This window comes from Dipodomys spectabilis, unplaced genomic scaffold (genome assembly GCF_019054845.1).
Source record: "Dipodomys spectabilis isolate Male_0828 unplaced genomic scaffold, ASM1905484v1 ptg000054l, whole genome shotgun sequence".
In the NCBI taxonomy this organism is placed as follows: domain Eukaryota; kingdom Metazoa; phylum Chordata; class Mammalia; order Rodentia; family Heteromyidae; genus Dipodomys; species Dipodomys spectabilis.
In genome coordinates this window covers 9,869,212-9,891,442 of record NW_024870731.1, presented here as the reverse complement: position 1 = coordinate 9,891,442, position 22,231 = coordinate 9,869,212, and the positions used below count along the sequence as shown (strand labels likewise).

At 43.1% G+C, this 22,231-nt stretch overlaps 1 protein-coding gene across 1 annotated transcript in view; it reads left to right on the top strand.

The window, feature by feature from the left end:
- Nucleotides 1-7,972: 7,972 nt before the first annotated feature.
- The window catches only part of Colq (collagen like tail subunit of asymmetric acetylcholinesterase), a 63,973-nt gene continuing 49,714 nt past the window's right edge, over nt 7,973-22,231 (top strand). Inside the window, exon 1 of the mRNA XM_042679644.1 lies at nt 7,973-8,159. Within this exon, the coding sequence (XP_042535578.1) occupies nt 8,054-8,159 (106 nt within the window). The 5' untranslated portion in view covers nt 7,973-8,053. The remainder of the gene's footprint in view (nt 8,160-22,231) is intronic.

Genomic DNA, 22,231 nt, shown 5'->3' with positions numbered 1-22,231 from the left:
TGAGTGTGGGTGTGGTTGAAGAAGGGGTTAGACTCTGGTGGATGGTGAGCAGTTGAATTTGTGGAGAGGACCAGCACTCAGCTTTAGGGGGCTGGCTGCTCAGTAATGGGGAGATGAACATGGAGACCAGAGGAGGGGGAGGTAGAGACAGAGACAGAAAGACAGAGACAGACAGAGAGACAGACAGAGACAGAGGCAGAGAGGAGCTGAGTATATAAAGGAAAGTAGCTTGTTGGTGCCTCTCCCCTGTCCCTCTAACTCCTCACAAAGCAAGTCCTCTCCCCACCCAAACTTGAGACCTCCCAGAAATGTTCTGCTCTCTTCTTACATTCATTCCAGCTTTCCTATGGTGTTCCCTCAAATTCTAAGCCCAGCTAGGTGGTGAGGTTGGGAAAGTTGGGATGTTTTCTGTCTCTTCCAACCTCTTCCTTCACTTTCCTCCCATCCCATTAAAAGTCCAGGGATGAAGCTTCAGAACTTAATAAAGAATAGCTTCATTCATTGTTTAATCTGTGGGTTGACCTGTGAGAGCCATGGAATCAGGCAGACTTGTGGGAGCTGAGCTTCAAAGTTCACCTACAGAGAGGTTTCTGGGATAACCCTCATAGCCTGGTTACTTTGAACAGACAGACAGATAGATGAGTGGAATATAACTGTGCTCTGAAAGTTACTGTAAGCCTGAAATAAACTATTTTTCTTTAAAAACAACAAAAAAAGTCTTAAGGACTAGATCAAATACTGGCCACATTGAGGTCTCACGTTTGAAGAATTTGTTGCACCACAGTCTACAAAATGGGAGTTCTTCCTTGTCCTAGCAATTTGAGGCTCCCAATGTTTATGGGCCTCCATGCTTATGCATGCTCTTCTCCATCTTTTCTGCGATTGTTTCCCAAACAGTATTGACCAAACTGCCTCTCTTCACATCAGGATTGGCAGATGATGCACAATTGTACATAGCAAGGGCATGATCCTTTCTTACCCTTTGCTTTGGAGTCTTGATCCAACATTAGCCAAACAGTGTGTTGGAAACAGGTGGGTTTTTTGAGGCCTCACTAAACATAGCCATTTGCCCTTGATCTACACCAACAGAGATTAGATCTAAGCATTGAAAATTATATGGAGTCAAATCAAATTGTTACATGGGCCTTCTTCATACCCCATCCAATCCCTTCAACTACAAGAGGACTCATGTCTCCAGTAAGGGTGGAGTTGGAGGTGATGGAATGAGAGGGATGAAGCAGAGGACAGAGGATGGACAAGAGCCATCAGTTCTTCGAGTCTCCTTTGAACCATTGATGATCTCCTTTAAAGTCTGTACTTTCTGGCTTCCTGCCATAAAAGCTGTGACTTTCCCTGTCTCTCTATCAAGAAGGTGGTTTCCATTTTCAGGCTGAAATATTCTTAGATTTGCAGCATTTTAGGTAAAGCTAACCTTCCATAGTGAGTATGTCTACCTTCAAATTCCCAAAGCACTGGTGGCTTGGTTTGTCTTCAGGCCTGTTGTAGAGTCCCGTCTCTCCAGAGTCAATTCAGCCTACTAGACAAGAACTTGGCTCTGCCACCATCCTTGAACATTGCACAATCCTCAATTTCCTCATCTATAAAGCAAGACTTATAATTCTACTTCAATGCTTTACATTTTGAATGGAATAAAAATGATAGGATCTCGTAAGAGAAAATAGAGCCTATCTGTACAGTTTTTTCACAATAAAAATTTATTTAAAAAAGAAAATAGAGCCTAGTATAAGAATTATGTATCAGGGGCTGAGAAGGTGGCTCAGTGGTAGAGCGCTTGCCTTGCATGCTCGAGGCCCACATAAGCAAAAAGAAAAAAGCCGGAAGTGGCGCTGTGGCTCAAGTGGTAGAGCGCTAGCCTTGAGCTGAAGAGCTGAGGGACAGTGCCCAGGCCCAGAGTTCAGGCCCCACCGGACCAAAAAAAAAAAAAAAGAATTATCTATCATACCTATATCATGTACTTAGTCTAGACAACACAGATGATTTTTTTAAAGGTGGGGGATAACTAACAGTTTCTTCACTGAAGGTCTTCTAAGTGGCTTTGCTATGCTAATACTCATTGCTGGACTTTGATTTAAGCTGGAACTTCTAGGGGACAGGGAGATATGGGCAACCACTCTCCTCAGATTTTCAGCTGTGCTGTCTTGTTTCCTGCCTGTTGATGCTACTGCCAGCAGGAGGTGACTAGGGCCTCTGTGTAACTGAACCACCATTAATTCTGAGCTAGACAAGCCTCAGAGCTCTGTCTCTCTGCCAGGGCCTATCAATAACTCTGTCTGCTCCTGTAGCATATGAGTGAATGACTTGGGATGTGCGAGGGAGACAACTTTTCTTTCCTTCTTTTTTACTCTTACAGTTGCCAGAATTTTAAAAAATTCTTACATTTTAAATTATAACAAAAAATGTCCACTTTCAAGCCATATAAACGTATAAAAGATTAGAAAGGAAACTTTCCCTTTGTGGGTGAAACATGATTCTAGATCTTTCTCTTTATACAAATAAATATTTGATGAGCAGATCTGCTTGGGTGTTCAGAAGTTGAATGAATGGTCATAGAAAATGTGGTAGATGGGCTGGGAATATGGCTTAGTGGTAGAATGCTTGCCTAGCATGTATGAAGCCGTAGGTTCAATTCCTCAGTACCATATACACAGGAAAAGCCAGAAGGGGTGCTATGGCTCAAGTGGTAGAGCACTAGCCTTGCGCAAAAGAAGCTCAGAGACAGTGCCCAGGCCCTGAGTGAAGGCCCCAGGACTGGCAAAAAAAAAGAAAAGAAAATGTGGTACATACCCAATAGGAAGAGACAGATGTCATGTAAATGGAATTATTCAGTATATAGGTGTCTTTCACTCAACATAGTTTATTTGAGAATCTTCTGTTACTTGCTTCAGTTGTTCATTTAATTTTATTTTTGAGTTGTTTAAGGTTGTATGTATATATGATTTGATTAAATAACCATAATCAGTTGATTGCTATTTTGATTGTTTCTTGTTCTAGCTATCACAAAAGTAATGGTTGTGAACATGTCCATATACCAGTTTTTGTGTGGATGTGTTTAATTTCTCTAGGATCAGTGCTGAAAATAGGAATGTTGCACTGTGAAGTAGCTAAATATTTAACTTTTAAAGAGTGTCAGATGTGGGTATGGTGATACACACTTGCAATCTCAGTACTTGGGAAGAAGATCAAAAGTTCAAGCCCAGCTGGGCACTGGTGGCTCATGCCTGTAATCCTAGCTACTTAGGAGTCTGAGGTCTGAGGCTTGAAGCCAGCCTGGGTAAGAAAGGCCATGAAACTCTTATCTCCAATTAACCACAAGAATACTGGAAATATAGCTGTGGCTCAAAGTGGTAGAGCACTGGCCTAAAGAAAAAAGCTCAAGAACAGTACCCAGGCTCTGTGTTTAAGCCCCATGACTGACAAAAAAAGTTCAAGTCCAATAAGACTTCATCATAGGGCCGACAGAATGGCATAAGCAGCAGAGTGCTGCCTGGCAAACCTGAGGTTCTAAGTTTAATAAGACTTTATCATTAAAAGAAAAAGAAAAAGGAAGGCAGAAAGGCAGATAACAAGAAAGGAAGGGAAGAAAGAAAAAAAGAAAGAAAGAAAGGAAAGAAAGAAAATCAAGTGCCAAATGAATCCCTCAAAATGCCAATCATCAAGATAATAACATGGGGCTAGAAATGTGGCTTGGTGGTAGAGTGCTTGCCTAGCGTACATGAAGCCCTGGGTTTGATTCCTCAGTACCACATAAACAGAAAAATCTGGAGGTGGCGCTGTGGCTCAAGTGGTAGAATGCTAGCCTTGAGCAAAAGAAGCTCAGGAACAGTGCCCAAGCCCTGAGTTCAAGCCCAAGGATTGGCAAAAAAATAATAATAACAACAAATGCTTTCAAGGATGTGGGGTTGGGAAAGGAATCCTTACACACAGTTGATGGGAATATATACTACTAGCACAACCTCTATGGAAACCAGTATTGAGGCGCCGCAGTGAACTAAAAATAGACCACCTTATGATCCCACCATACTACTGTTGGTCATATATCTGAAGGAGTGTAAATCAGTACACATACACATGTTTATTGCAGTACTATTCACAATAGCCCAACTGTGGAATCTGTGGGTGTGCTAAGCAACAGATGAATGGATAAAGAAATATACTACTTGAGTGATAAAAGATGCATTATACTTACAAACTGATTTGTTGAATGGTAGCCCGTTTGTACAACTACTTAAAGATGATATAAATGTAATTACTGCAGTATAGAATGTTGCTCAGCCATGAATAAAAATGAAATCACTATCATTTACAGAAAATTAGATGGAACTGGAAATCATGGTATTGAGGAAGATAAGCCAAATTCCAAGCCAAATTCTGCATGTTTTCACTCATTTGAAGAATCTAGACTTTAAAGATACATATACACATACACACTCACTCACACACATATATTTATAAAACAATTATAACTACAGAACTGAGGGGACAAGGGAGAGGGAAAAAGAATGATGTGAGGTGAATAATATTAAAATACATTGTTTCTGTATATGAAGATGGCATAAGAAAGCTCACTGAAAGCTGTTAAACAATAGGGTAGTAATGGTTATATAATCCATTGAGTGAATGGCCCATGATTTATTCCACCAATGTCGTATCATGGACAGTTATGCTATTTCAAGTGTGAGAAGTCACACTTATCCTTGTATCTAAACCATGACATAGCTGAAGGAGTTTTCTGTGGAATTTCTGGGTCAAATAATATGTACCTTTTAAGTTTAATAGGATGAAGGAATTGTTCTTCAATATATACTCCTACCTTTATAGGAGAGAAGGTTCTGGCTTTTATTGGCTTTATTAGTGTGAGCCTTTCTCAAATATCAGATAATTTCCTTCTGGACAAATCTAATAGCCTTTATTATTAGATTCTGAAAGATTCAGAGCCCTTCCAGGAGGGTTTGAAGAAAGATGATAATTTCTGCCCTGGTCAGATAGGGTAGCCTCTTATAAAAAAGTTCATAAAATACATGGGCAAATGGAAATTTACCAAGATTTGCTTACGTATTGGAGGGTTGTAGGCATCTCTGCACTGAGGCCTAAAAGGGGAAAGCCCCCTCTAGTAACCTGGCATCCACAGTGAGATGCTTCCCTAGTGGGGTCCGCATTCCCTCCTGCTTTGCATTATATTCATCATGGCCTTTCTTCATGATAGCTCAGGTACACAGCAGGTTCACAGGGGAAAATGAAAATACAGTGTGGCTACAGCACAAAGTTACACACTTCTACCTGATTTTTATCCTTTTCCATGGTGTGATTTTGTCAAATTACAGACATTGCGAGGGACCTGTTAGATGTTAAGGACTGTTCTAGAGGCTTGGAGGGAAAACAGAGTGTAGGACAGTCTACCATCTTCAGAAATGGTATAGTACAGGCAAGACAGGGTTAGAAACAATTCAAAAGCAACAGCATCAGGGGTCATCAGTGGAACACATGAACCTAATCTCTGCCAAGTGCATTTCAGTAGTGAACTCTGCTGAGTCAAGGAAGAAACCACTCTGGATAAAGAGCGATAGCAAAATACTCAAAAGTCACTTTCTAGCTGGGCATTGTCAGGTGCAGGCTTATCCTTCCAGGACTTGAGAGGCTGAGGTAGGAAAATCATGAGTTTAAGGCCAGTCTGAAACTGTCTCAAGAAACAAAAAAAAGTATATCTTTTAAGGAGACTTCGTCTTCTCTAAGTCTCCAAAAGCCCACCGCTGGCACTGTTAGATCAAAAAATGAACAGGAACAAGCCTGAGAACGTCTTGCTTTGGGTGTAGGCAGCAACCACCGCTCCTTCCATTAAACTATCTTGCACTTTTTTAACTGTAGCCCAAGTATATTCTTCATACTTTTTTCATCAACGTTATCAATTAGCCATTGCTGCATAACAAAGCAGCCTAAGACTTTCTGAATTCAAATAGTAGCCATTTAATTTAATAATCTAAGGTGTTTTCTGAGCAGTTCTTCAGCTAGTTTCTTCTGGGGTCACCCCTGTGGCTGCCACCATCTGGTGATGTGAACAAGGCTAGATGATTCTAAACACCCTTACTCCCACAACTAGTACTTCATTTGGGTGGGCTGGACAGCCAGCCACTGGTTGTGGTTGTGTCTTCCTCTGTAGAGCCTCCTCAGTAGTCTAGACTTGTGTGTGTGTGTGTGCTAGTCCTCGGTTTGAACTCAGGCCCTGGCCACTGTACCTATGCCTTTTTATTTATTTATTTTCTCAAGGCAAGTACCCTTTCTCAGGCTATCATCTGAGCCACAGCTCCATTTCCAGTGTTTTTGGTGGTTAATTGGAGAATCTTATGAACTGTCCTGCTTGGGCTAGCTTAGAACCACAATCCTTAGATCTCAGCCTCCTGAATAGCTAAGATTACAGGAGTGGCCACCAGCACAAGGCTAGACTTTTCTTTTTTTTTAATTTGGCAGCAATTTTCAAGGGAAAACAAAGCAGAGGCCTTAGGTCTTTAAGACTGCAGCCTGGATATGGCACAGCATCCCTCTGGCTATGTAATACCGGTGAAAGAAAGCCACAGATTCTAGAGAGGGGAAAATAGAATGACACACACAGGGATTTTTGGCAGCCATCTTTATACCTCGTCTACCATACTGGGTCTCACATTTTGTGCTGTCTCTAGACACAAGTTTGAATTTATGTTCAATTATTATGCACACATGTTCACACTTTTTTTTGGGGGGGGGGTGTCTGGTCGTGGGGCCTGAACTCTGGGCCTGGGGACTGTCCCTCAGCTCTTCAGCTCAAGGCTAGCTCTCTTCCACTTGAGCCACAGTGCCACTTCCAGCTTTTTTTTTCTTATTGCTTATGTGGTGCTGAGGAATTGAACCCAGGGCCTCAGGCATGCAAGGCAAGCGCCCTACCACTGAGCCACCTTCCCAGCCCCACATGTTCACACTTTTAAGCGCTCTGACAAATCTATAAAGGGAACATTGTCTCCTTTCTTTTTTCATGAGAAAATCAAAGCTGAGAGGAGTCAACTTTGTTCACTGCCAGTCAGACTGGTATGATCTTACATTCTTCCCTCACCCTACCCCACCTTCCCTAGAATGAGGGTCACTTTTCTCAACACCTACCACCTACCACTGTTCTCAATGAACTCTTATTGGGAATATATTATGTAAATTAAAGCAAGACGAATTCTTTGTTTTACTAATATCTCTGTAACAGGCTTTATAAACTTAGAAAAGGCATTCGTTTAAGGCTGTAGTAATTTGTATCTGAGCAATTTTACCTAGCCAAAGATAAATCTGATCATCTATTTTTCCAAATACAGTCTGAAAATCATTTATGTTCCTATCTGCTGATTTCATTTATTTTGTTTTGCATGGAATTAAAAGTTTGCTGCTTCTGAAGAGATAGGAGACTTTTTCACAGGGAAAGCGGTTTGGAAATTTAAACTTATTGGATAAAGAAAATTATGAAAAGAAGTTCAAGGTAGGCCAACTTTACATTTGTCACCCAGAGGATGTCTGTCTTAGGCTGATGGCAGAGCAGTTTATTCCCCTGGAATTCCACTGGAGTCAGGAGATTTGATTCTGTACAGAACACCTTAGTTCCAAGCAGGTAGATAATAGTGGATAATCAATGAGGAAACCAGCTGCCCTTGAGGATGTCTTCCAGTGAACATTTGTGACTTGGCTGCCCTTCCATCACCTCTTCAATAGCCACTTATCTCAGTCTCCAAAAAGAAAATTCTGACATCTCAATTTTAATGTGGGCATTTGATCCAGTGCTTGGGATAAATATAACCCTGTGTAGTGTGGAGATGGTTTAATGGGAAATGGTTGGCATTCTTTCTTGGTAAAGGCCTGGAGAAAGGAGAGGGAGGGAGGGAGGGAGGGAGAGGAGGGAAAGGAGGGAGAGAGAAGGGAGGGAGAGAGAGGGAGGGAGGCAAACAGCAGTGAAGACAAAGCAGAGATACACAAGGCCCCACAGCAGCCTTGCCTCTCTAGAACTTGACACTTGCCAGACGTGGCCAGCATGGTTGTCCTGAATCCAATGACTTTGGGAATTTACCTCCAGCTTTTCTTCCGCTTGATCGTGTCTCAGCCTACTTTCATCAACACCGTCCTCCCCATCTCAGCAGGTAAATGATGACCACAACTTTCCTCTCTTTCATCTGGCAGGGGAGGAAACAAGATTATTTTGCAATGTGTCTTGATATTTTTGCCATTCTGTTCTTGGTGGAGGGAGGCTGGGAGGCAGACGGCTACCCCAGCCACTTCCTGTCACTCGAGCTTGTCTGAGAAAGCCCTTCTGTCCTTGTTCCAACAAACATGACCTGACTATTCAGTGTTTGAGACTCTTTAAAACATTGTTTCTATGTCTCCTTTTTTTCCCCTTTCTCGTTTGCTGCATGATTTCATTTTGCCTTAGGAATTTGTGAGGAGCTCAGAATCAACAAGAGATTGCAAATGAGAGAGAAGTGAGCCCCAGATATTTATATAAATACATTTCTGATATCCTTCTCCAAACAGGCTTTGCCTCGGGATATCATGGAGCAAACATGCCTCTCTCCTGCTACCAGAGCAATTCCACTGGTGGGGAGTGGGGGGGCGGGGCGGGGAGGGGAGGGTCTAGCAGACTCCCGCAACCTCAGGACTAGGTTTTCTGTTTCTCCATCCCTGCCTGGCTTCCCATTGTGCTTTCTTCCTTGGTGGGAAGGAAGTTTGCCAAGCCATCTAGAGGTCCTAGGAGAAGTGAAGGGGCTCCAGAGGGACAGCAGGCCTGGAGCCCCTGTGTGTACTGGCTACATGTCTGGGAGATTTGGGGAAGGGGTTTGATCTGCCAGTATGGCAGCCTTTCTTAGGGAAACAAACTGTTACCCTGTCCTGTTTGTCCTGGAGCAGGGGAAGTATTGGGTTTCTGGTATAGCCTTTTCAGACCTTTCTAAGGAAACTCAAATGTCTCCTGAGGCTCCAGTCCTGGCTGCCCTCATCACAGTCCCATCCATTCACCTCAGCCACCCTTGGCCCTCCCCATCCAAGACAGCTTTAGTCATTCCATCTCCAGTGGAGTCTCCTGAGACTTTCAGCTGAGGCAGAAACCTCATATCATCATCTTTGACACCCAGGGAGGGCCAGAAATGCCAGACACTCAGAGGGAGGGCATTTCTCTAGGCCTATCCCCGGGCTGTGATCCATTCATAAAAACAGCTCATGGCAAGTTTTCGGCCAAGGTCTGCAGGATAAGAGAGTGACTTGGAAATGGTTGTGAAGCTAATTATAAAAGTGTGGACTGATGGGGGCATAGATAATATTGGGGGCAGGGATAGTCAGGAAAGGTGGATGCTGTCAATGTGCCCAGGGATCAGCTATCCTGTGTGGGTCATTATTCTCTTATTCAAGGAGAAGCTTTATAGTCAGGAGGGCTGATACCTGTAATCTCTACACCCAAGTGGCAGAAACAGGAGGATTGTGCTTTCTAGATCTGCCTGGGCTACTTGTCTCAATTTTTTTTAACTGGAAAAATAAAATGAGGAAACTGGAGTGGAGAAATTTGATCGTTAATTGAGTTCAGTTCAGTGGTTCTTCATCTCATTTGGGTCACAGACTTCTTTGAGAACTTTCTAAGGATTTAAGTCTTAGGAATGAAAGGAAGTCAGTTTTCTGGTTCCAGCTCTGCCTCTGGTGGGTTCTGTGGCTTCTGGGAGACGATAGGCTGTAGAGGATAAGAACCCTGTGGGCAGGGATTGTGTCTACCTTCTGTTTCATCACTGTTTCTTAGGGTCAGAATGCAACCTGATTTGTAGGTGCACAATAAATACTGGACAAATGAACAAACAAAATATTTTCTCACCTGTACTGAGGTTTGCCCTCATTTTGTACCAATTTGCATAGAGTTTGAGTGACTAAGGAGTTCTGAATGGTAGAAAGGAAGACCCTTTGGTTTTCTTTGGACTCCTTGCTGGGTAAACATTCCTGCTTTGCAACGATTTTTTTTTAAATTTTTGGTGCTTGTCCCGGGGCTTGAACTCAGAGCATAGATGATGTCCCCAAGCTTTTTTGCCTAAGGCTAGCATGCTACCACTGTGCAGCACCTCCACTTTCAGCTATTTTTGGTAGTAAGTTGCAGATAGGGCTGTCCCAGATTTTCCCACTGGTTTTTGTATCTCAGCCTCCAGAGCAGCTAGTATTACAGATGAGAGCCACCAGCACCTGGCTTTCAGGGATATCTCTTTAGGGAAGGTTTTCTGCAGATTGTACCAGTCAGAACACTACAGTGACAAGAGGTAACTCAAGCGGTTCAGATGAATAGATGTGAATGGAGGGGTCATTTTCAGGGATATAAATGGAGTTAACCAGCAAGCAGTAGGTAACCTAGAGATTAACAGCCACAGGAAGCCTTTACCACCTTGTGCTTGGAAAAGTAATAGAGAAATGGATCATCTGGAGATTTGGAGCCTTGCAGAAGAGGCCAACAAACAAGAATGTTGGTTGTAGAGAGATCCAAAAGCAGAGAGAAAATGGAAAAGTTCCTGAACTCTCTCTCCTTCCAACCCAAGCCAGAGTTCAGGGTCGATCCTTGCTGTAGACCATGGAGTTGGCCAGAGGAGCACAGGGCATGTGCAAGGGGAGAGTGACCATATATATTAGTAGTGCAAATGTCCACAGACTGGTTAGCATGGTTTTGGATTTTTTAGAGGGGTTACTGGGGATAGAACCCAGGACCTCAAGTATGCTAGTCAAGCTCTTTACACTGAGCCTACACCTCTAATTCCTGGGCCCCTCTTGATGAATTTTTAATTGTGGCTCTTCTTGTTGGAATGTGGTCTTTGGCTATTGATCAAACAATGGGGTAGACCAGAGGAAATTGCTAAGCACTAAGTCTAGCAAAAAATATCTGCATTCTCCTGTAAAGGCACATGACTTTGTCCCCCTCACTTAATCATATGACTTAATGAGAACATAATTCAGAAATTAACTTATGCCTTCAAATGGAACTATTCCTTAACATAGAATGTCATTGGTCCTTTGAAAATATGTTACAGCAACTTGATTTGAAATATCTGTTTAGAAATTTAGAGCTGGGCATTGGTGGCTCATGCCTGTAATCCTAGCTATCTCAGGAGGTTGAGATCTGAGAATAATGTTTCAAAGCTAGAGTGGACAGAAATGTCTGTGAGACTCCTATCTCCAATTAGACACCAAAAAGCCAGAAGTAGAACTATGTGCTAAAGTAGTAGAGTGTTAGCCTTGAGCAAGAAAGCTCAGGGACAGCACCTAGGCCCTGAGTTCACACCCCAGGAACAACGTGCACATGTTCATGTGCACACGTGCACACACACACACACACAAAAGCAAGAAGCAAACCAAGTTGGGGCTTCTCATTCTTCTAAGGAACACTAGTTGTGTACATACTGAAATAGATGCCCAGGGAAATCTTTTTCCTTCTATCCACAGTATCTTAGTGAGTGACATCTCTGTGCCTGGTTCAGGGGACACAGAGACCAATAGAATGTAGTCTGTTCTGGGGGAACCCTTGTCTCTGTTGGAACATAGGTAGAGAGTATCCTGGCCGGGAATGTGGTGAGGAAGGGCTCCCAGGCCTTACACAGAGCCACCTTCCTTTCTTCAGGCCTCGAATGCTGAGTTCCAGAGAACCAGGAAGGAAAAAGAAAGCATCTAAGAAGCTAAATTTGATGGCAGAATCCCAGCAGTAAAGCACATGCATTTGATTACAGAGAGCTATCTCAGGCACTGTAGGCCTTTTAACCCTTACTTTAGGCAACATTCTAACAGGTTTAGATATCAGGTTTTAACCCTTGAAGTCATATTGGTTAGGTACAACACTATAGATTGAGGAAGGGAGAGCAGCTGATTAAGATAGACATAATGACAGCAACAAGAGGCTGATAAAATTGATTAGAAGAAGCCCAGGTGTCAGTCGGGCACTAGTGGCTCACACCTGTAATCCTAACTACTTATGAGGATGAGATCTGAAGATCAGGGTTCATAGCCAGCTTGGGCAGGAAAGTCTGTGAGACTCTTATCTCCAATTAATCATCAAAAAGCTAGAAGTGAAGCTGTGGCTTAAAGTGGGAGAATGATAACCTTGAGCAAAAGAGCTCTGGAACAGTGTCCTGGTTCTTCGTTCAAACCCCATGATCAACAAAATGAAGAAAGAAAGAGAAAAAAAGAAAGGAAGAAAGGAAGGAAGAGGAAGGAAGGAAGGAAGGAAATCAAGCAAGCAAGCAAGCAAGCAGCCATGTACGGTAGTGCATACCAGTAATCCTAGTACTTAGAGGCTTAGGCAAGAGGATCAAAAGTTCCAAGGACCTACAAAAAAAACAAAACAAAACAAAAAGTTGATTACAAGAGAAATAAAAATGACCATGAAATAGGGAATGGTTCTGAGATTGCAAAAAGAACAGTAGACCAGAATGATCTATGTGTAACCCCAAGAGCATCATTATTTTATACCACAGAAATTGATTGGGAATGGTCCAGTGAATACTGAATTCTGTTCAATTTATGTTGCTTAAGAAGGCAGATATATTTTAGGATGACTTTTAGTGAACAGGATAATATTAAGAATGTCTTAAACATTAGAATGGTAATAAACCATTCTAATATTCCAAGGCTTAAAACTTAAACTTCATTTGTTATTGAAGTTCATGTGTTTATGGGCCTACTTGCTTATCTAGCCTGGGTTTGCCTGGTGCTCACAGGGCTCACTTATGGGTTTGTGGGTTGGCTCAGCTCCAGTATTGGTTCACAGATATAGCTCAGTAGTTATAGCTTTCAGAATGGAAAGACATAGACCTAAGGGCAGTAATATTTATAGTGGGGCAAACCTTCTGTATATAATTTTTACATACCCACTTTTTAGAAAAGGAAATATGCATCCTAATAGGTTAAGTAATTTCCCCACAGTCCCCTAGTTAGCTTGTGGGTGAGCTAGAGTCTGGAGTCCTGCTTCTACATTGCAAGTCCAGGACTTTTACCAATGTACATCACATCTGCTTACACCACATCTGGATAAATAGCAACACTGGTCTTTACGGTCCTATAGGCTAATCTGCCTCTCAGCAACTCTTGTAAGATTTCTTTCTCTCTTTCTTTCTATGGTAATAGGGTATGAACTCAGTGCCTTGCTCTTATTGTGTCAGGTAGGAGCTTGTACTTCTTCCTGGGCTGGTCTTGAACCTTCATCCTCCTGCTTCCCTCTCCCTTCTGAGTACCTGAGATTACAGGTATGTGCCACTATGGACCCTCTTCTGTGAATTCTTCATTCTCCATTCCTTTTTACTTCTCCAGATACCAGTTCCCAAAACTCTGTCAAAAGACTGAATATTGCTTTGTACTACTAAAAAATGCATGATTTGCCAGGAAACTAATTAATTTTTCCTTTGAATTCAGGCTATAGATCTAAGCTGAAGTGTTACCAAAAGTTTAGTCTCTAGCCTTGATGCCAGTTTACAGATAGCAAGAGCAGAATTTTGAGGAAAAGGAATACTGTTTATTATTTTGCCAGTCAAAATGAGGACAATAGAATTCAGTCTCAAAGTCTTCAATCCTACTCCTGAGAGAAAATGTCCAGGTTTTAAGGGAATATACAGGAAATGAGCTCCAGGGTCCATGACAGAGAGAATGCCCAAGAATAGATGGTGGCCTTGGTTCTTCCTATCTCCAGGTTACTGATACTACATCTTTTTTTTTGTCGTGGGGCTTGAACTCTGGGCTTGGGTGCTGTCCTTGTGCTCTTCAGCTCAAGGCGAGCGCTCTACCGCTTGAGCCACAGCACCACTTCCGGTTTTCTAACAGTTTATTGGAGATAAGAGTCTCACGGCCCAGGCTGGCTTTGAACCGCGATCCTCAGATCTCAGCCTCCTGAGTAGCTATGATACTACATCTTTGAAGGATGTCTTATTGTTAGGGTTTTGGGATTTTTTTTTGGTGCATGTGTGTGTGTGAGTGTGTGTGTGCGCGTGCATGCGCACGCACACACACACTCACACATACACATACACATACCACTTGAATTCAGAACATCTTGCTCTCATTTTCTTTTTTCCTCCTCAGGGCTGGCACTCTACCATTTGAGCTATGCCCCCAGTCCAGTATTTTGTTGGTTAATTGGAGATGAAGTCTCTCAGGCTTTTCTGCACAGGCTGGCTTCAAGCCATGATCCTAAAATCTCAGTCTCCTGAGTAGCTAGAATTACAGGTGTGAGCCACAGAGTTTGTTTCCGAGTGCATGTTTTGTTTATCAGAGGCTTATTTCTTCCTGTGGTTGGAGAAAGATAGGTAGAGAAGACTTCCCAGGTTGGTTGAAAGAGTATTAATCTTAAACTTCCTAGCTTAAGGGAGAGAGAAAAAGGAAAAGATACCCGGTTGAATCCTGTATGTGACACAAAAATCTGGCCAGCAACACAAGCTGGCTACAACCAGCTTTCAGGTAGCTCCCCTTATAAAATAATATTTTGAGTAGAATGTAAATCATAGAGTTTTAGGGGATGGGAACCTTTCTTGAACCAGAGCTATCTCAGTTCATAAACCTTTCTAAAGGCATTGTAAGCCAAGCTACCCTATGCTTGTACACGTATCTGTGGCTTTGCTCTTGAAATACAGGATTCCCAAGCCATGGCACAAGTGGATCCCATCTGTAATCTTAGCTACAATCTGGCTCAGAGCCAGATTGTGAGAAGACCCAAATCCAGCCCTTTAGAGCAAGATCATGAGGTAGAATGTGACTTCTATCTGGGTGCCAGAATGTTCTGTTGTGCAGTGATGTGGCCAGAGCAGGCATTGTGTGGCATGTTTGGTTCCATGTCCAGTCCCTCACTCCCCAGCCTGGAGGCATTCAGGTCACCACATGGGAAACGTCCGTATCCTTGGCACTAGATTACCTGTGTTTGATGTTGGACAGCTATTGTTAATGCCCCATCTCCTCCAATTCAGCTCCCCATATTTCCTCTGGATAATAAAATCAGAGAGGGCTGTTAAGTTAGAGGATTCTCTAGGGGTCCCAAGATCCCAACTTAACCCATCACAATCTTCTGCATAAAGTCTTGGCCTCCTTTCCAGCTCTGGTGCAGAGAGAGGCAGTGGGTGGGAGGGGCGCCCTCCGGGCATCCTAGACAAGCCCCATATCACCCCTCACCTGCTTTCTTCAGATCCACAACAATACATGATAACAGTTTTTCAGAGTGGATAGAGATCCCCTCTGGCTAGCATGAGACACTCCATAAACTGGTGTCTTCTCTTCCTTAAATGCAATTCATGATCACAGGGACTACCTGTGACTGGTACCAGTGATACCCCAAATCTTTCATGTTACACAGATCCTTCCCAGCTACAGTTATACTTGTTCTTCATTGTGTCCCTAACGTGAAGAGTCCTGGGTTTAAATCCTAAGTATCTTGTTTAAGAACTGTGTGATGAGATGAGCTTAGTGGCTCACACTTGTAATCTCAGCTACTCAAGAGGCAGATGATCAAAGATCATTTGCCAGCCTGGACAAAAAGTTAGCAAAACCTCATTTTAACCAATAGCCGGGCATGATGACAAGTGCCAGCTAAGGATTGCTGTCCAGAATGGCCTGAGAAAAAGTATAGGACCCTCTCCCCTTTCTCCTCCGCCCCAAAAAACAAAAAAGCTAAGAGTGGCTCAAATGGTAGAGGGTTGCCTAGTAAGTTTGAAGCCCATACTTTAAAAAAAAAAAGGAATTTGTGATGGTGGGGAGGTTACTTCATTGTAGCGATCTTCAAGTTCCACCACCATGAAATGGGTACGAACGACATCCTCTATCACAGGATTGTTGTATTCATTCATTCATTCATTCATTCATTCACACATTCAACTTACATTTAATGAGTGCTGGTTATGTACCTAGAAGTGAGTTGTAGCAAACAGATAAAAATATCTTACCTACCGGAAACTTCTGTATCACTGTGAGATGATGCCTGCTGATGCTGGACAGAGAGAAAGAGGAGGAGAGGGAGGGAGATGAAAATTACATCAATTACTAACATTTAAAAATTGAAGGATGTAACATTTTTAATTCATTTCTAGTATCTCTTAAAGCAAACAAAACCCCAAACAGTCTCTTGAAAACCTGAAAACCCTCCCTCTTTCTTGTGTAGTGACATGGTGACACTGTTTGGAATGGAGGGTTGCTAGTAACTGGGCTCTCAAACTCTAGACTAAATTCTCATCCCTGGTTAGAATCACTTGTAATGTTTCACAAAGGCCCACTGTCCAAGCTGAATGGACCAATGGGATCCAAGTCTCTGGGAGGTGTGGCACATCAGACTATAAACATAATCCAAAGGTCTGGCCAGGATTAGCCACTGAACTAGGGCCAGCATCCGAGTCCCTGAAGGACTTGTTATAATACAGACCACTGGGGCCCATGATAGGAGGCAGGGTTGGGGGGGGGCAGGACTTTGATTTTTATGAAGTTACAGATGCTGCTGATGCTGCTAGTCAGCAGACCACTCCTTGAGAATCATTGCTGTCTTGTGTCTGTTATTAACGTTACCTCAAACAGCTGGATATGGTGGCACAAACTGTAACCTCAGCCACTTAGGAAGTGAAGGGAGGAAGCCTGGGCCTCTACTTGAAAAAAATCAAAACAAAACAGTATAGCAAGAAGGGCTGGGGATGTGGCTCCAGTGGCAGAGTGTTTGCCTGGCAAGCCTGAGTTCTTGTTTCCCACCCTCAGTATAGGAAAACAGAAACAGAGACAAACAGAAATATTCACCTCTATTGTCTTCAGTTCTGGAGGAGAGAGATCTGTAATAAGTTGCAGATGTCTTTTCTAGAAAAGCTGATTACTTGCATTTTTTTGGTTCCTGGTCCATTTCTTGCTGTTCAGACTCACAGCAAAGCATTTTGCTTCGGGTTCCACAGCCTTCTTTGTAGAATCTCATGTGCTTCTCCCTTATAAGATTCTGGAATTACATTCAGAGCCCACTCAAATATTCCAGGATAATCTCGTCATTGTGTATGCATTGATTTAACCATACCTACACTGTTTCCATGTAAAGTAATATTTCCAGGATCACAGATAGGATCTGGGTATCTGGGGGCCATCAGTTCACTACTATAATTTCTTTCTTTAACATAAACTCACCCACTTGTGCTTTTTTTCAGTAGCACCAGGATCAAAGGCACAAGCAGGCATATACACTGGGTTCCTTCCCAGAAGCAGACCCTGAGATGAGAATTGGGTACAATGATTTAATTGGGAGATGGTCTCAGTAGAAGTGAAGTTAGATGGACAATGGAAGGCAGTCAATGCAGGCTGTATTTTCAAGCAGTTTACTTCTGTGGGCTCAATTCTACTGGGTGGGGGTGGACTTGGGAAGATAGGGAGCTGAAATAGTTGTCTTCCTAGATCTGGGTATGTGAACTATTGTATTCCTCTTGCTTGCTCCAGACAGCAGGCCATGGCTGGAGAAGCTCTACTCACAGGTACCTGTGGCAGGAAGCCAGAAGTGTGGGTGGGATTGATGAATGCTGAGGGACTCAGGCTGGGAAGTGACAAGCAGCAAGCATAAATACAAGAGACCTGCTGTCGTCCTAGTGGTCTTCAGTTTCTTGACTCCCTTTCTCCTCAGGGCAGCAACAGCTACAGCTCAGCATCCCTTCTCTGCTGTCAGGCAGAAGTTGGGGTCCAGTTGCCACATGCACCCTCACCATAATAGAATTGTATGCTATTGAGCATGTTCTATTTCCTCTAATCTTTATGCATACTGCATCTAATCTTATCAGCCATTACAGTCTCCTTTTACCAAGAAGGAAACCAACAGAGAGATACAGTCACTTTTCTAGAGTCACACAGTGCCAGGGCTAAAATTCCAAATCAGGTAAACTTCAGTAGTAGTTAGATGTAGGGCCTCTGGCACCAATGCTACCATGAGTTCAAATCTTGCGTTTCCCTCAGCTTGAGACCTTAGGATGGTTTCCCTCCCTGTAACTTCAAAGCAGGGCTAAAATGGGATTTAACTCACAGAGAAGTTATGAGCACTAAGTGGACTAATTATGAACTTGAGGGACTTTCAGGAGTGCCTGGCGTAAAGCCTGTGACACATATACACATGTTCTGACATGATTTTTATGAGCCTCTTACCCATGCCAAAAAGTCATTGTTCTCCTATGCGTCATTGGTCCAAGGGTAAATATCCCAAATACAACCCAAACAACTTTTTCCTTAAAATGCCCATGAAATTAAAACAGAAAGGAAGAGCCCACTCTCTCAACTTTGCATATGTCAACTACTCCTTAAGGAAAGAATTGACTGGGGAAGGAGGTTCTTTTGGTGTGATGGGCTTTCCCCAAAGGCTTTAAAAATACACCTGGCCCGATGCCATCTCCCAACCCAGGAGCATTCTGCTCTATTCAAGCCCACAGTTGCCTCTCCATGACAACCAACAGAAACATGAGAGAGGCACGGGTCTGGGAGCTGGTGACAGCTGAAGGAGAGTTCTGTGGTTGTGCAGTCCCGTGCAGTTGACCTACTGGGGGCTGATGATGGAAAAGAGCCTCCTCACCCAGCCTCTCTTTACCCTCTGCTCATTCTGCAACACTAGCTTCATCTTCTTGGCATCTTTCAGTAAAGTTTGGGAAAAGCCTCATGAGCTTTCCTGCTTTGGGGACCTCTTGGAGCACATGTTCCAGGAAGGCCTTTCTAGAGGTCTCATGCCTGGCATGGGGCTTCTCCAGACCCTGGAAGTCAGGAGGTGGGGCAAATGACAATAACCATCTTCTGTATAGAGATCTACATGCCCAAATAGGGCTCTTTTTTCATGACTGTAACCTTGCCTCTCCAGGGTCTGACAGAAACCAAACAGTCTGGGTTCAGATTTAAGAAGATCCCAGTGAAGAAAATGGCCCTGATTCCTTTTTCTCTCTTTGTGCATACAGCTATGGAGCAGCAGAAGAGACGAAGGTCCCCTGAGTGTGGGGAGCAGCAGGGTCCTGTGGGAACAGCACTGGTTAAGGTGACATGCTCCCTTACCAGCCATGTCTGTCCCCAGGAAAGCAAGAGGGAGGACTTGGGGCCCTGGAAATATTTTCCTCAGTATCTCTGACCAGTGATTTCATCCCCAACCCCTTGTTACCTGAATCAACTGCTTTAGCCCCTCACTCCCCTCCACAAACAATGCTCCAGGCAGGCTTTGGAGCTGCCTCTGTGGTCATGGCCACCAAGATCATAAAGACCAAAAGCAAAAAGCCTCTTCCTGGGTTGGGGAAATTGCCTGTTTCCTAATGTTCTTATAGTGTGTGCTAAAGCAGAGTAAAATTGGGACTAATGTATATATTGCAGTAGACCAATTATTTGCTCTCTCATGGGATTCAGCTTCCTCACCTGTAAAATGAAAGAGTGAGCCAGATTTCAAACATGCTTCTAGGGAAGTGGAGCTCAAGGGGTGGAGTGTTATCCATGAATAAAAAAGCTCAGTGACAGCACCCAATCCCCTGAGTTCAAGCCCTGGCACTGGTGTGTACCATATGCGTGGGCACGCAGGCACGCACACACACACACGCACACACACACGCGCACGCACACACACACACACACACACACACACACACACACACTCAGGGCCTGGGCATTGTCTCTGAGCTTCTTTTGCTCAAGACTAGCATTCTACCACTTGAGCCACAGCTCTACTTACAACTTTTTGGGGGGCAGTTTATTGGAGATAAGCATCTCATAGACTTTTTTGCCCAGGTTGGCTTTGAACAGTGATTCTCAGATTTAAGCCTCCTGAGCAGCAAGGATTACAGCCAGGAGCCACAAGTGCCCAGCTGGCAAGCCACTTTTATTATCCAGTTTACCTGAGTCTGGTGGATGGGGTCCTCACCCCATATGTCATCTGCTTTGTACGGAATGGCACCCTTGCCCCTTCAAGGTAGACGACTGTTAGAGTCACTAGGCTTGTCTTATAAAGGTCCTTCTATGCAGTCAGATTATTACAGAGGAGATTTTCAACTGGAATTCCAGCACCTACGGGTGGGCTTGACATAGATGCTCAGGTTTCTGGCCATATACCCAGGCACTGCAACTTCATATTTTGTTCAGAGCAATATCTACTTGAATTGAATCGGGTCTTCTTCCTCCTTTTCATCCAAATGGTCTTCCCTTTTTCTGATGATTAACTCCAACCTTCTGTCTCAAAATTCACTATGGCTATAGTTGAGAAACCAGCATTTGAGGTATTTCCCATCAGTTAAAGGGACTAAATTTATTGTCTACCCCAACTATAAACTTGATAACTACATCAAACTGATCAAATTCATTAAACAACTTGCAAGGTAGCTCTACCCTACTCAAGGAGTTCATCATTTATTTTCAACATGAAAATAACGTATGAATAATCCATGAGGGGTAAAGTGGATCCCTGTGGCCATATGTAGCTGGACATTGTGGGAGAACAGAACAATCAAAGAGACACCCCCTCTGTGTTCCAGTCATGTGTCTGCCACTTCCTGAAGTACTTCTTTGAGCCTCAGTTGACTTACCTGCTAAATGAAGAAAATATGAACAACACTTAGGGTGTCTGTGAGGCCAGAGCTTAGCATGTAGGACTTAGTGAAGGGTGGCTCAAAGACTTTTCTTTTCTTTCTGTTTTCTTTATTCAAACCTCCACATTGGAGTTTAGACTCAGGGCCTCACACTTGCTAGGCAGGCATACTTCCACTTGAGCCACATTTTCAGCCTTTGTTTTTCTGTTTTTAAAAATGCAAGAAAAATAGCATCTGTAAAACAACTCAACGGGGGGGGAAGGGGGGTATGATTGGGTGGGGGGGAGGGGGGAGGCTGGGAAGGGAGGTGAAGGGTAAACAAAGGAGGAGGCTGCAATGCTTGGTAAGAAATGTATGCATTATCCTGCCCATGTAATTGTAACCCCTCTGTACAGTATGTTCTCAAATAAAATAAAATAAAATTAAAAAAAAAAAACAACTCAACAAAGAAATGTACCTCTTACACTAGAATAAATTACAAATGAGATACAATTTAAATATAAAACACAAACTATAAAATTATTGGAAGAGGGCTGGGAGTGTGGTTTAATGGTAGAGTGCTTGTCTAGCATGCATGAAGCTCTGAGTTTGATTCCTCAGTACCACAGAAATAGAAAAAGCCAGAAGAGGTGCTGTGGCTCAAGTGGTAGAGCGCTAGCCTTGAGCCAAAGAAGCTCTGGGACAGTGTCCAGGCCCTGAATTCAAGTTCCAGGACTGGCAAAAAAATATTGGAAGAAATTTGGAAAGATTTTGGAGGGTAGTTTAAAATAGAAGGGGCAGGAATAGAAACAATAAAAGCCTAACACATTAAATTCTACTAAACAAATACTTGTGAACTTTGGGTATGGCTCAAGCACAAGGCCCTGACTTCACACACTAATATTGCAATAAATAAATATTGAGGCAAAAACAAACTATGGAAAATATGTACAAGTCATAATAAAGTATAAAGTACTATTTTCCTTATACATTAAAAAATAACTTATAGGATGCCAGTGGCTCATGCATATAATCCTAACTACTCAGGAGGCTGAGATCTGAGGATCACAGTTTCAAGCCAGCCCAGACAGGACAGTCTGAGAGTCTCTTTTTTTTTTAAATATTTTTTATTTTTATTTTTCCAGGCTGAGGACCAAACCCAGGGCCTTGCGCGCACCGGGCAGGCACCCTTCCGCTGAGCTAAACCCCCAGCCCCTTACTCTTATCTCCAATATACTACCAAAAAAGCAAGGAGTAGAGCTAGGGTTCAAGTGGTAGAGCGTTAGCAAAAAGAAGCTCAGGGACAGTGCCCAGGCCCTGAGTTCAAACCTCAGGACCAGCACCAAAAAACAAAAAACAAACAATAACAAAGAAAAAGTAAGAGGAAGACCAACAGTCCAATGGAAAAGTGAAAAGAGTACAAATAGCTCTATAATGCAGTAACCTCAGTCTCATCCACTTTGGCAAATGCAAATTAAAGCCACATTGGCATGCTGACTGTGCAAAACTCTAAAGCTCCAGCATCAGACTGTCCATGAGGTTGTATGGAACCAGGTATTTTCCCTCTCCTGCTGTGGGAGGGAATATGGATTGACGGATTTGTGGAATTTGATGGAATGTGGATTTGTGGTAATGAAGCAGGTCTCACATGTGCACAGTTCCTACCAGCACTCTATTTCTAGAAATTCATCAACATGCACACA